We start from the raw sequence: 15,151 nt of genomic DNA, 5'->3' as shown, positions 1-15,151 counted from the left end.
ACTCTTCATTTGTTCGCTTTTCTTTTGATACATTTGGTGACTAGAATCTCATTGGATCAGTGTTATTCCACTTTCCTCTCACTGTTTCAGAGCAGATACAGTTTCCTTAAAATGTAAGCTAATTTCAAATACAATGAATTTAGGAGCTCCAATGTCTTTTCTGAATAGAGTTTTGGGCCCTTTGGATAATGACCAAATGGTGAATATTGGGGGCAAAGGAGAATAGAAGGGTAGTTTTGAGGGGGGGAACATTCATGAGGAGGGTGGAGTGTTGGAATATTTTATTCATAAACCTTATCATTAACAGTATTATCAACATGGTGCCTCAAATAAAAATAAATAGAAGAAAAATAAAAGAAACAAACAAAACCTAAAGTTGTTATGTATATAGATAGCACTTAAATAAATTAATCTATTTAATTATTATAACCTTAATTAATAAATGCTGATTATTTACTTAATTATTGATTAATTAATCAAATTACTTTATTGACCTGGTTATTCTAGTTATAGCTCTGTTTAGTGCAAAATGATGATAGGGAGAGAAAACACATGGCCTATGGAACTAAAAGTGCCTGGGTTAACGTCAGATTTTTACTTAAATTGGGGAATTGACTATTATCTTTGTTGTTTTCAATAGTGACTATTGTCTATCTAGCCCTATCCCAAAGTCCTGCCAACAATTCTATGAAATTAAGTAGGCACTATTCTCTCTATTTTGGAATTTAAAGTCTATTAATTAAGATTAGCCTATTGTATGTTTTGTTTTGGGGCCAGTGGTGTGTTTCATGGTTACTCTGGCTCTACTAGACACAGGAATTACACCTAATGGTGCCCAGGAGAACTGTCAGGGATCAAATCTTGGTCACTCATGTGCAAGGCAAAGCTCTACCCACTGTGCGTTCTCTCTAGTCCCAAGAGTAACAGTTTTAGACTTAAATTTTTTGATTAAAATACTAATTCTGCTGTAAATTAGCTTTATATCTTGGGCTCTCATTTCACTTTTTTTTTTTTTTTTTACTATATAGTGTCTTTGTCCATACAACATGATAATATTGTATCTCCTATAAATCTACTGTGGGAATTAAAATGTAAAAATGTAGGAAAAATATTATTAAGGAGCCTAGAGTTGGGAACCAATTGGTAATAATAGTTTATTGAAAATATAGTTGTATCTGTGTAAGTATGCATTTATCTTTATTTATGTATTTTTGTACACATACATTTATATGTGGTAGGTATAGTGAATGACTGTATAACCAATGGATTATTCTTATTTCTCATAATGCTGAAACTATAGAATTATTCAAAATATATTTTTATAGGGGCCGGAGCAATAACGCTGTGGTATGGCATTTGCCTTGCACACAGCGGGCCCAGGATGGACTTTGGTTTTATCCCCAGCATCCCATATGGTCACCCAAGCCAGGAGCAATTTCTGAGAGTATAGTCAGGAGTAACTCCTGAATATCACTGGGTGTGGCCCCAAAACAAGCAAACAAAACCCCAATATATATATTGATATATATATATTTATAAACTTACTTCTATTTAAGAAAAGAACTGCATCAGCTCACTAAACAAAAGTCGTTTCTTCCTAATATGGCTTTATTTTATATTTTTGATGTTTCAATTCTTTGAGTTTCAATTCAGTATGGGACTGAAAAAATAGTTCTTCATATTTTTCAAAATTGCCTAAATAGCTTCACAGATCTAATCTGGCCATCAATTTTATTTTTCTATCGCAGAGAAAGAAGCACTTACAATTTAGCAGAGGGAAATGTGATGATATGTTTTTGCTGTGTGCTTTTTTTCTTTTTTGGTGTGTGTGTGTGTGGGAAAGGGTGTGATGTCATTCTGTCTCCACCCCCTGTGAGTAAGCCCACAGCACAGCTCAGCGCAGCTGCCTGCCTCTGTCACAGGGAGACAGTCCACTTAAATGCAGCTCCAAGGTTGCAGGGGCACCCACCAGCATCATTGCTCATGCAAGGTGGCAAATGCAACATGTTCTCCAGCTTGGGTTGTCTACTTCTCTGTGGAAGTATTGCACTAGTCCTGGGAAATGCACAGAAATTGCCAAAAGGCAAGTAACTCTGCTTTTTTGTTATTAAAATTCATTTTGCAGATATGGTTTTTTAATGTTGATATAAAATGTTATCTGCCTTAGTAGATGGGGGATTAGAGTTGCTCTGTGTAGAGTCCAAGTTCAAATGTTTGAAGGAGTTGCTTAAGCTTGTTCTTTTACTGCCTCTGTTATTTTCATTTTACTCGGAGCTCAGAATGAACATGAATATATTATTGGGTCTAGCAGAAGTTCACAGTAGCATTAATGGTATCATTTTAAATCACATATTGATGATTGAATCAGAGTACAAAAGTGAATATTCTAGTCTCTTAACAGTTTTAAAATGTTTTTTTTTAATTCCCTACTCAGGCAAAACTAGTGCTAACTTGAATGTTGAAAGAGGCTCCTTCAGAAATCTTGACTCAGTATAAATCTTACACATACCTGATGATTTGGAGGTTAACGGACTCTTGCCAGGACACACTAAAAGATAGTCAGGTGCTGATTTGTACACACTTCGTGTACAGTTCAGTTTGGAAGAGAAGTTTAATCTATGGATGGGACACTCCCCCCTTTTCATTAGCTAAATTGCTTTCACTTTAGTGGTGGTATTTTTTTCCCTTTAAATACTAGCAGGAGAAAATGAATATTTCTATATTTAGACCCAAGAAATAATCTCTCGAGCCCAACAGCATCAGCACAAGGACCTTGTCTTGCTCTTCTAACTTTGAACAGAAATGCTGCATGAATTTTTCCTGTTCCTTTGCAGAGACATTTTTCTAAGCCAACTCTAAGTCTGTAAAGGCTTTTTATGGCTGTAGACTGCTGTAGTCAGCAGTATTATGAAAAATAGGCTGGAACTTACTATGCAGTTATGATAGAAAATATTAAAGGTAATGTAGAGTCACGGGCTTGTCAGAAACTTGATATGTATAAACAGACAAAAAGAAAAATTTTAGAGTTAGAATGTCCCAAAGATTCTTCCTAGGATAGTTGACTGCAGGATCATGTTGTCCCAAATGAAAACTCTTCTTTGTGTCTTAAGGGAAACCTGAATTCAAAATGTAAGGCTGAAGGATTTGACTGGTTGATTAAGCACATGATGTTGTCAAGAGTACTAATAATTTTTAAGAGGCTAAATAAACTTTCTCTGCTCTGATCAATAATTATAGATAAAGAAAAGCATGATATATTTATTTTTGTCCTTCCATTATAGATCTATTTCAGTAGATCAATTTAAGCCTCAGACATTCTGAAATACTTGTTATTACTGCTAAAATATTCAGCAGGGAAACAAGTTGAGGGAAATCTGGGGCTTCTCTCAAGTTCTATATTTACAGATGGTTTTATTTTTACCTTGTATTCACTATGTAGGGATGATAGCCATGATTTTGTTACTGTGGACTCCTGCAAATTACATGTGTTTTAATTATTATGTTGCAATAACTGGGCACAAAACTCTTGACACAAGTTTTATTTATCTGTTATGGCAAAAAATTAGTTGTCAAAAACAACCACAAACTTGTGTTTAGTTCTTTTGTATAAAGTGAATTGCTTTGGCTAGGTATTAAAAAGTATTTAAAAGTAATTAAAAAATAACTTAGAAAAATCTGTCAAAATAAACATATTTATAAAAGTGAATGGCAAATCTCCTTATCTCTTTAATGCTATTCTAACAATTCCATTAGCATGCATGGGAGTTATTAATGAATTACCTTTGAGTTGTTTATCTTTATTGAACTGTATTCTAGAAATAGATATAATATCCTTCAAAGGATATTGGGGCAGACCTCTGCTTCTTATTAATTACTTGGGGGAATTATTCTTTAGGGAATCACAACAGAACTTAGAGTTTATAAATTCTGCAAATTTCTCACTAAAGAAACCTGTTCAACTTTTATAAATAAATTATTTCACAGACTCTTGGACTAAGAATTTTTCTTATAGTGGGTGAGCTATGATGTATTTTTAAGGAACATCAATTTTAGAATGCATTTTGAGAAGAATCAAGCTAAACAAGAAAAAAAGGATAAAAGAGTTTTTCTTCTTATCCTACTTTAGAGTTATTTAAGTATCACTTGTCATTTAAGATGAGGGTACAAGTTTAAGCTCTAGAAAGGACATTAATGATCACCTCATCTAATGGTTCCCAGATCTTTGAATTTCTTGGCCTGTTAAATAGATGTGTACTTTTAGCATCAATGTGACATTACAGAGAGCCTAGTTGAGTGTGATCCATATTTTATTGCTCACAACAGCTAAGCATTTTATCAAATTTGCAAAATAAAGAAATGTATGCCAATAGTTGTATTGTTATTGTTTCTCATTTCATCACAGACTGATGAGAGTTTATCATGAATGAGCCAATATTTGGGAAACTTTGATCTAGCTTACCATTTTATTTAAGCACCATAATTACAAACATGTTTGTAGTTGAGTTTCAGTCATAATAAAGAACACCCTCCTTCACCAGTGCAACCTTTCCACCACCAATGCCCCCCCCATCTTCTTCCTCCCCCACCCTCTCCCTGTATTCAAGACATTAATATCGCTCATTAATATTGTCTTGATAGCTGTTAGTGTAGTTATTTCTCTAACTGCAATCTAAGCTCATCAAAAAATCAGGGCTATTAACCCTTTATCAGATGTATATTGGGTGAATAGTTACTCCAATTCCGTTGATAGTCTTTGTATCTTAGTCACCATTTCCTTTGAGGTACAGAAGCCTTTTAGTTTAACATAGTTCTATTTGTTTATCTTTGTTTCCACTTGCTTGGCCAGCGGTGTTTCACCCTTGAAGATGATTTTAGCTTCAGTGTCATGAAGTGTTCTGCCTGTATTTTCCTTTATATACCTTATGATTTAGGGTCTGATATAAAGATCTTTAATCCAAAAAGGCCAAAAACAAAGATAAGCAATAACTTCTACATTTATTGAAAAGGCTAGACTGGATCCTGAATCTTTGATTTACAGTTCACATCCCATTATTTCAGCAAAGTAGTCCTTGAACTCTGATCTTAGGACTTGGTTTTGTAGGATATGTATAAGTGCTGCTTTTTCTCCAGTGAAATTATTTCTTATAAATATCTTAAAAATCACCTTAAATATCACTTTCCACAAGAACATATCTATTCTGTGTGAATCTTTTTACATATACTATATGTACATATGCATATTTATAACAATATTTACCATTGGGATATAGACAAAATAGGGAAAAGGAAAATAAAATTACTTTTTGAAATAAGAATTATTTTCATGTTTTAGGTCAATCTATACTCTTTCTTATAAAAATCAGATGTTGGAATAACATTTCTTACCTTTTAAAAGCTCAGAGTCAATTTAAAAATTACTATAAATAAACTTTTCTTCACATATGACTATGTTCTTTGATAAAGCATTAAGTATATGCTTCAGTTTTCTCACCTATAAAATGGAAATAGTGATAAAGTATCTTGTAGTATTCAAGACAGAAGTAAGATGAAAAGCAAACTTTAGGCACAGGATCTGACATAACCAATATGCTCTACATATCATTGTCTTTCTCATATTTTCGCCACCAATCACTTAACTTTTTTTATTGCCTCTGTTGTTTGACAGTTTCAGAATATCTAATAAGTCTTAATCAATCAGCAAAATTGAATCAATACATTCAATTATTTTAAATATATAGCTGCCAAATAATAAGTGATACTATGATAACATTTCCAGTCAAATATCTTCTTTTTTGTTTTTGGGGCCATACCTGGCAGCATTCAGAACTTACTCCTGGATCAGTGCTCAGGCATCACTCTTGGTGGATACAGGAGACCATATGGGATGCTAGAGAATGAAGTTAGGTCAGCCCTGTGCAAGACAAATGCCCTACTTGTTACACTATCTTTCTGGTCCATCCAAATCTCTTGGAAGCAAGCAATGAAGGTATCAATTTCTTAGAGAAAAGATTGGGCCAGGAGTCTCCTGGACAAAGAGAGGATTTCATAAAGCATTTACTCTGGGGAAAGCTGCACCTTTGCCTTAAGATAAGCTTCCATGGGGACTAATTAATGCCTCCTGGAGTTTCCAGGAGAGATTCTCTTGAAATGGTGTTCCAGAAAGAGAATTATACCATAACACACAGATCCCTCCAGGAGAACTGACGCATTGTTTTACTCCTTTGGAATCCTACCTCTCTGAATCCTTATTCTTTCAAAGGTAGAATTTTCTTTTGCTTGGCAAGGAGGCTAAAATAAAATCTACAGAGAATAATTAGGAATGAGGGGTGCCAACAATAGCTTATAATGGGACACAAGGGGCTTGACACACCTCTCTGAAGAAATGCCTGAGTAGGAAAGATTGTAATCAGCAAACAAGCAAAAGCTACTATTCTAGGCAACACTATCAGTTTTCCACAGGCACAGGTTCGAAAAGCCACAGAAAAACTTCCAAGATACAAGTGCAATCAGATGGCCGAAGGTCACAAAGCTCTTTGGTGTGACTCTTGGCGCTGGCAGAAAAAGTTCCTTGCCTTAGGTTCTTACCTGACAAGACTGACAGTTTCTGATTCAGAGGACATATGACAATAATAGAGTAATGCTCCTGATTAACAGTAGTGACTAGAGCTGATGTTCTTTGAGCTCATGTGACCTGTAACTAAATATTTTAAAAATCAAAAAGTGAATATGAAAAACATTTTAGGGCCAGCTTAATACTAACTCACATTTCTCCAAAGGAGATAAAATGATACGCTTGATACTCCATCAGTAACAATATCGCAAACCACAGTGTCTAAAATATAAAGAAAGGAAGATAGTGAGAAAGAAAAAAAAAGGTCTGCCACACTGGGAAATGTGCACTGTACTGCAAATCAAAGTGTCTAAAAAGTAAAAAAAAATAAAGGAAGGAAAAGATAGAGAAAAAAATATATGCCTCAGAGCCTAGAAATAGGAAGGGGAGAGGACATGGGGGAGAGTGAGAGGGAAACTGGGGATATTGATAGCAGGAAATGTGCATCAGTGAAGGTTGTAAGACATTGAGTGACTGTAACTCAATCATGAACAACTTTATCTGTGGAAATAAAAAACTGCATCATGAACAATCTTGTAACCATGATGTTTGAATTTGAAAAAAGAAAAATGTCTGCCCCAGAGGCAGTGGGGAGGGCAGGAAGGAAACTGGGGACTTGTTGGGAAATATGCACTGGTAAAAGGAATAGGTGTTGAATAGTGTATAACTGAAACTCAATTATGAACAGGTTTGCTATTGTGTATCTTATGGTGATTTATTTAAATAATTTACTTATTAAAATATTTAGGGCTAAATATTTTTAAAGGATAATCTAACTAAAACTTTCTGAAAAGTAGGTATTTTTTTTTTAAGCTCATGCTACTGAGGATAAAATTGTGCCACAGAATACATGAGTGATTTGTCTTAGCTCAGACACTTAGCAAAGGGCCCAAGACCATACCCTTGATTTCTGTGTAATATCAGTTTTTTTGTTCTGGGTAAGATTGTTGAAATAACAAGTACTATACATTAATTATGTGAAGCTCTGAGGCTAGGAGGATACTACTTAGCATTTGTATTTAGGGAGCTGACCAGTTCCTGGGGGAGGCAGAGAAATGTATTAGAATAGTTATGATTATCTAGTTTGTGTAAAGAGCGTTGAGAATACCCAGAAGAACAACCTAGATCAGGAATTATGAGATTATAAGACACTCAAGCAGAGGTAGGAGAGATAATTTGGGGCTAGAAGGAAGATAGCTGAGAGATGCAGGCTTTCCCAAACCAGTAGCCAGCTGCAAGGCTAGATCCCAGGCATTCTCCTGCGACCAAAACTCAGTGGATGTTAAATACTCAGAGAAGTGGCCAAGTCTGCAAAGTCCACACAGGATGCAACGGCATCTTCCAGGTCCTCTGTCTGCCCTGATTTCCCAAGATTTATTACAAAGAGGAAATAGTATGTTGTCTTTGGACAGAAAGGCACCTCCATGGTGCTCTATAAACTCTCCTGGCCACTTACCTGGGGTCTGGCTCTCACTTTTTATGGAGCCCTTCCAACCTCTCTCCACCAAACAAGAATGTGTCATTCCAGTGGCCTAGTCTATTTCCTGAAAAAAGAATTGAGATTATTTAAGGGGTTGGGGAGGTGGGAAGGGTCTCTTCCATTTTAGGGCAGGCAGGTTTGGGAGTACAGTTAATACAGGAAAGTGTAAAAGATACCCGATGGGAAAAGTGTGCTTTTGGATTTTTTTGTTTTTGTTGGTTCTGGTTTGTGTGGGTGGTTTTTTGTTTGTTAGTGTTTATTTATTTATTTTTTGCTTTTGGGGCCACACTGATAAATGCTCGAGTTTACTCCTGATTTTGTACTCAGGAATTACTCGTGGCGATACTCAGGGGATCATTTGGCACACCAGTAATCCAGCCTGGGTAGATTGTATGCAAAGCAAAAGCCCTACTCTCTGTATTATTGCTCTGGACCCAGAGGTTTTGTTTTTATCTGAATAAGAACTAATTATGTGTCAGTGGGACTGTATTAAGTGGTGCATTGAAAAATAATTGCTAAAGGAAAACAAAATGTTTGAAATGAAGAAAATTTACTTTAGTATCTTTTATAGCTGCAAAATTTCTCATTAGTTTTTTTTTATTCAAGTATTGTTTAGCAAGCATCTACTAAGTAAAATTGACAGAGACTATGTCCTTCTCTCAAAGAAAAATATTAGGTATGTAAAAACAGACTGAAGTGAGCTAAAGGGAGAGAGAGTCTAGTAGATAGCCTGGTTACATAGCACACGATACACGCAGTCAACCTGGTTTTGATCCTTGGCACCCAACACCCTTCCAGGAGAGATCCCTGATGCAGTCAGGAGTAAACCCAAAGCACCAGTGCGTATGGGACTCCCCAGAAAAACTCCCAAACTTCTACAAAACAAAATAAAAAAGATTGAATGTAATTTTTCTGATATTCACATAGTAATGCTCAGAACACCAATTTAAAAATGTTGTTCCTCTAGGGAGCCAGAGAAACAGTACAGGATTTAAGGTTCTTGTCTTACATACAGTTAACCCCAATTAAATTCCCAACACCATATGAAATTTGTGACCTTGAAGGCCCCCCGAAGATGGTCTGAATGACCCCAGCAACTCAGGATCCAAGTGGTTTTCAGAGGTTAGATAAAATGAGAAATTGACAGCAGAGGTTCCCAGGCTTCCTGAGCACAGTATGGAACCCCCACCCCCACCCCAAGAGCCATAAGTTCCTCTATGTCAACTCTACATTCATTTTTTTTACTGTATTATAGGAAAGATATTATATAAAAGACATTGAAAATAAATAGATAAATTAAAGTACCCCAGAAATAAATGTAAAGCTAAATGGAATCACATAACGTGGAAGGTAGTTAGACTAGTAAAATAATATAAAAACAAATAGTGGCAAAACTTCAGGAACAGGCTACAGCCTGTTCATAGAATTCATAGGCTTAAAATTAATTTTACAAGAAGCAATAAAGGAATTTCTTTAAAGGATGAAACAAACGTCTCAGCATGTGGCAATGAGTATGGCATTCACTCATAATGCTTATGGCTTCCCTCTTTTAGATTAAGGAAGGTTTGTTTACTCCTACTTTGCTAAAGGATTTAATATATTTTAATAATGAATTAAATTGCATTGAATATGTTATATCTTTCCTATTAGTCTTTTTTATTTAAAATTCTTAATTATTTATTGATTACAATAAAGTATTGTAATCAATAATTAGTTGGGTTTCAGTCATAAAAAAGTACAACCCCTTATTAGTCTTTTACATATTCACATTCTTTTTTTTTTTGGTTTTTGGGCCACACCCGGTGACGCTCAGGGGTTACTCCTAGCTATCCGCTCAGAAGTCGCTCCTGGCTTGGGGGACCATATGGGAAACCGGGGGATCGAACCGCGGTCCATCCAAGGCTAGTGCAGGCTAGGCAGGCACCTTACCTCTAGCGCCACCGCCCGGCCCCACATATTCACATTCTTAGGTTAAAAGTCTTCATATTTTATAGGTCTATTCAGATTTTCCTCTTTAAATTTTCTTAATTCTCTTCACTTTTGTTAAATTTTACAATCTTAGGCTTTACTTATTTTATGTATACTATAAAATATTAGTAAAGAATTAAAAATAGTCTTATTAATGACTGAAAGACAGGATTATTACCATAACAAGACAAAAGTACAAAATAAAATTTAATGCAATATATTTTAGATGTAGATAAATATATTTTTTATTTATTTATATTTTGTATATATTTTAGATGAGTTGAAAACTATCTATGATAATGAGAGTAAGCACTGTATTACATATTAAATTATTTCAGTGTCTTTATTTACATAGGTTAGTATACAACAATCATCATAAGTTGACTTTCATTGATGTATTTTCTGATAATTCCTCTATTTTTCTTGGAACAAGTCATATAAATTTTATTTGTGCCTGTTAAACGGTAGATTGGATGAGGAGGAAATGGGGTCTTTGGTGGAGATAAAGTCACAGTAATGGTGGGATTGGAATTGGAACATTGTATGTTTAAAGCAACTTTATTATGAATAGCTTTGTAAATCATGGTGATGTAACAAACATTTTAAATGGTGTCAGCTAAAGAAGTAACATAATAAAAGTAGAATTTATTTCCACACATTCTGTTCAAGTATTTATTAGGGGGTCCTAACAGATAACACAGGGGGAAAGGCATTTACTTGTACACAGTCAACCTAGATGTGATCCTTGGCACTCTATATGGTACCCTAAGCCCCAATAGGAGTGATCTCTGAACAAACAGCTATGAATAAGCTCTGGATACTATGAATGTGGCCCAAAATTTAACCCACATTTATTTATTTTTCCAGTGCTGTGAATCAATCCCAGGTCTTTTATATAGTATTATACTCTGTAATCTAGCTATATGACTGCCCCTAAAATGACATTTAAGCCATTGTAGCAACCATATTACTACATATCAGGCATAATGTTCAATACATTGGCACTGATGCACATCCTTGGTGACTCACGCTTAACACAAATTACAGCACTGGTGTTGGTGTCAATAAGTTAATCGTTTACATATATACATATATCTCATTTTTATTTATATTCAAGATATATGAAATAATTGTTTTACAAAATTATATGTGTATAAATTATATATTATATATATTACTTTTGTTCCCATTTCAAAGTGGAATCAAGCCTAAGGATTATGTTTGTTATCCACTGCTGCACGTTAGATTACCCAAATTTAGTAGCTTAAAATAACACATATTATTTCAATGTCTGTAAGGTAGAAAGCTGAGTCTGTTTAAGCTTATTCTCTCCTGCAAGGTCTTTTATGGACTTCAAGATGGTATTGATCATAATTGGGGTCTCATCACAAGAATTGATTAGTGATACAGTTCCAAGATAGTTTGAAGAATTGAGTTTCTGAAGATTATTCATTGGTTTGAGGTACTTATTTTTGTACTTCTAGTAGCAAGAGTTTGTAACCTGTTTTCTTGGTCATACCTGTTATGGCCACTCAATTCATCAAAGTGTGTGGATAAGTTCATAGGCAAGACAGAAACTGCAATCTTTTTTTCCCCCACACTTGGCTGTACTTTGGGCTTCATCCTGGGGCTCAGTACTTAGGGATCACTCATGGCAGGAATCAGGGACCAGATGGTATGTCAGTGATTGAAACTGGGTCAGCCACAGATAAGCCAAGTGCCTGCATGATATACTACCATTCTGGTCACAAAAACTGTAATCTTAAATAGCCTTATAATGGTAGTGACAACCCATTACACAAAGTCATTGCACAAGGGAGTGAGTAGTAGGAAAAAAGGAATTATTGAGTATTACTGTAGTATCTACCAGTCACAAAATAGTTTGTGGCTGCTTAGTCTTGAAAATAATGTGGTGAAGCTATCCACAGAGGATCTCTAGCTCTAGGGAGTATACTGCTTTCTGTGTTAATATTTTATCTACTTTCCACAGAATTCAATCTCTAGTGGCAGATGCCCAGAAGGAAACTAATTTCTCTTCCTACAGAATTGTTTTTGGTATTAGGAAATATTGAGACTTGAAATAAATATCTTAAAAGTTCAGAGTCAAAACCCTCAGCATTTAACCTGGGCCGTAGTCTTCTATAAATTAAAGTACAGTCAATTCCCATCCTAATTTCCTCTATTGTCCATCAAGCCCAGCTTATTTCATGCTGCTGTCCTTGAAGTATGCTAAGTAAATAGCCCCAAGCAGAAATGCATTAATTATAAAACCCAGATAAAACAATCTCTTAAGTAAAAGTGAAATGTAAGACCGAAAGTTTTCTCTAGCTAAATTTACAATTGTTGTACATCTGACCTACAACATTTTTGATATAATTTCTATAGAAACATGTTCTTGAAATACCACTCTGTGGACTTTTCAGTAAATGGAGAAGTTATTATACATCAATTTAAATTTGTGTTAGCAGAAGGAAAATATACCTCTACTACAGAATATTTCAGAGATGCTGGATAAAAGAAAAGAGCTTCTTTTCAGATTCTGCACATTACTAATAAAACAATCCTTTTATGTTATGGGACTCAAAAAAGAAAATTAGGTTGAACATATAATATGATCTTAATATGACACTCGGACATGATTGAATGTCTCACGCCAGGCTACTCTATAGGTATTATCTTTAGTTTAGCATCTTCTTGTGTTAAAGATCTTCCCAAAGACCCAGAAAATATATGGGGTAAAAAAGGGGATTTCAATGTTTCAGGGAATGTTGGATGAGTTTTATGTATGTACAGTCAGAATGAATCATAATTCACTTCCATACTCAATGTTAGTTTGCATTCCTTAATAACACCTCTTCCATATTTAGACTTTTTTTATACCTTGTTGTGGATTACTCTATTTTTAAAAACAAAACAAAACATAACAAAACCCCCTAATATATACTCCTGATTATCTATCATAACAGAACTTTGGGAACCTTACAGCTATTTTTTAGGCTCTTTTGGTACTGCTTATTATCAAATCAACTACAGTCAAGAAAGATATATTTCATTTTCTATGCATAAGAAAACCAGACCAATTTTATTCAGACCAAGAATTAAGTTTAGAAAAATATCTGAGTTCTAGTTTAAATCTCAGCTATAACATAAAACCTCAATAACTTCTTATTTGAAAATATGTTTAATTACTAGTATAAACACATCTGTTTTTAATTGTAGCAATTCTCACTGCAAACTTGAATAACTGAAAATTAAAAAATTAACAATGCTTTGCTTTTCTAAAACTTGTGATTAAATCAGTTTGGGATAAAATTTTTAAGACTATTTCAACGATGATCAGTATGGCCATAGTAGAGAAGCATAAAACATTTAAAATAATTTGCATATGTATGTACTTGATAAATCCTTTGGAGAAGTGTAGAATAAAATGTAAAAGATGTAGGTAAATTATGTAATTAAGTTTATATTTCTATTATTTTAAGGGTATTTTTATCTATTTGTTGCTTATCTCAGGATTTTTTAAGTTGTTATAGGGAAAAATAGTGAGATTTTCTCCTTAAACTATATTAAAAATCTTTTAAAATTGAAATTAATATATCTTTTGGTGCTAAAAGGTCTTTTATAGAAGGTTGGGTTTTGGGGGTTTGGGGATCACACTTGGCAGCGATCAGGGTTCACTCCTGACTCCGTGCTCAGAAATAGCTACGGGGGACCCTATGGGATATCCATAGCACACAAGTTCTCCCAACCAAGGTCTCATCCTTGGAGACCTCTGAACATTTATAGGTGGGACTATGGAGCTCCCAAACACCTCCTTGTGACCCAAGTAATCTTTAGCAGCATAGGATCTAAACAGCGCTGCATCCTTGGGACTTTATATTTATCCACTAGCTCAGTTCTCTGAGCATGCCCAGAAATGGCCAATGGACCTCCTAAGTATGGCCTGGGAGCCTCCCCTACCCCATACAAACCAACATCATCATCATCATCATCATCATCATCATCATCATCATCATCAGCAGCAGCAGCAGCAGCAGCAGCAGCAGCAGCAAAGCATGGTATGATACGAGTCAGTGCAAACTATAGAAGTTTAAGCAAACATTTAATGAATGTCCCCAATGAGAAAGACAAAGTTATTAAATGACTTTGCATATATTTTCCATGATTGTGCACATTTCAGTATATGTTTTGCTTATGTTCTCAAATTATTTTGAAGTTGATCATTTCTGGTAACCTGTAATACTTTGAAAAATATTTTACTGTGTTGCCTGAATGGAAAATGAACGTTGGCTAGAATGTGATGACTCAAGAGGGCTTTATTTCTGACAAGAAGCCTAGGTGGAATTTCAGAGTTCTTTTCTCCTTTTTCTCTCTTTCCTTTACTTTTTCTTTGATTTCATTTCATTTTGTTAGCTGATAGGAAATTTTTCTGGCTCTGCCATGGCCCTGCTGATGTCCACCGGGCACATTTGCGTGTGTGGGTGTGTATGACCTAACAGGCCTTCTTTCTCTGAGAGCAGAGGATTCTGTCATTGGAGGAGGAGTCTGGGCCATCTGTCAAAGCCATGCTTGCAGAGAATCCTGGAATTCATTCCAGCTACAGATGTGCCATCAAGGGATAGAGGACAGAGTTTCCATCTTCCATTCTCCATAACTCCAGATGGAGTTAAAGCTTCACTTGCCAGTAAATTCAGAAGGTTTCAGATGGTCTGAAGAGCAGCTCCCTCTTTTCTTGGCTCTTCTGCCTCAAATTCCCTGATGATCCTTCTGTCAGTCAAAGAATAATGTCCCAATTATGGCTACTTTCCCTAGAGTTAGAAGGAAAGCAGTGTTGACTGCAGTCTGTAGTTTCACTATGAATTGGAAAAATAACTGATGGAAAATAGCAGGGAGAGCTAGAAGGTAGAGTTGAGAGAAAATAAATGTAGGCCTGGGTTAAGTCTGGCTACTCTGAGCACCAGATTTCTTTTTGTTATTTTTTCTAATTTTTTTAAAAAAAAATAATATATTTATTTAAGCACCATGATTACAAACATCTTTGGGTTTCAGTCATAAAAAGAACACCTCTCTTCACCAATGCAACATTCCCACCA

General features: G+C 35.1%; 1 protein-coding gene across 1 annotated transcript in view; it reads left to right on the top strand.

The window, feature by feature from the left end:
- The first annotated feature begins 1,898 nt into the window (after positions 1 to 1,898).
- The window catches only part of ABI3BP (ABI family member 3 binding protein), a 231,699-nt gene continuing 218,446 nt past the window's right edge, over positions 1,899 to 15,151 (top strand). Inside the window, 1 exon segment of the mRNA XM_049785676.1 lies at positions 1,899 to 2,083. Coding sequence (XP_049641633.1) covers positions 1,984 to 2,083 — 100 coding nt within the window. The 5' untranslated portion in view covers positions 1,899 to 1,983.

Source organism: Suncus etruscus, chromosome 13, assembly GCF_024139225.1.
Source record: "Suncus etruscus isolate mSunEtr1 chromosome 13, mSunEtr1.pri.cur, whole genome shotgun sequence".
Taxonomy (NCBI): Eukaryota; Metazoa; Chordata; class Mammalia; order Eulipotyphla; family Soricidae; genus Suncus; species Suncus etruscus.
This window is presented reverse-complemented; position numbering and strand designations above follow the sequence as displayed.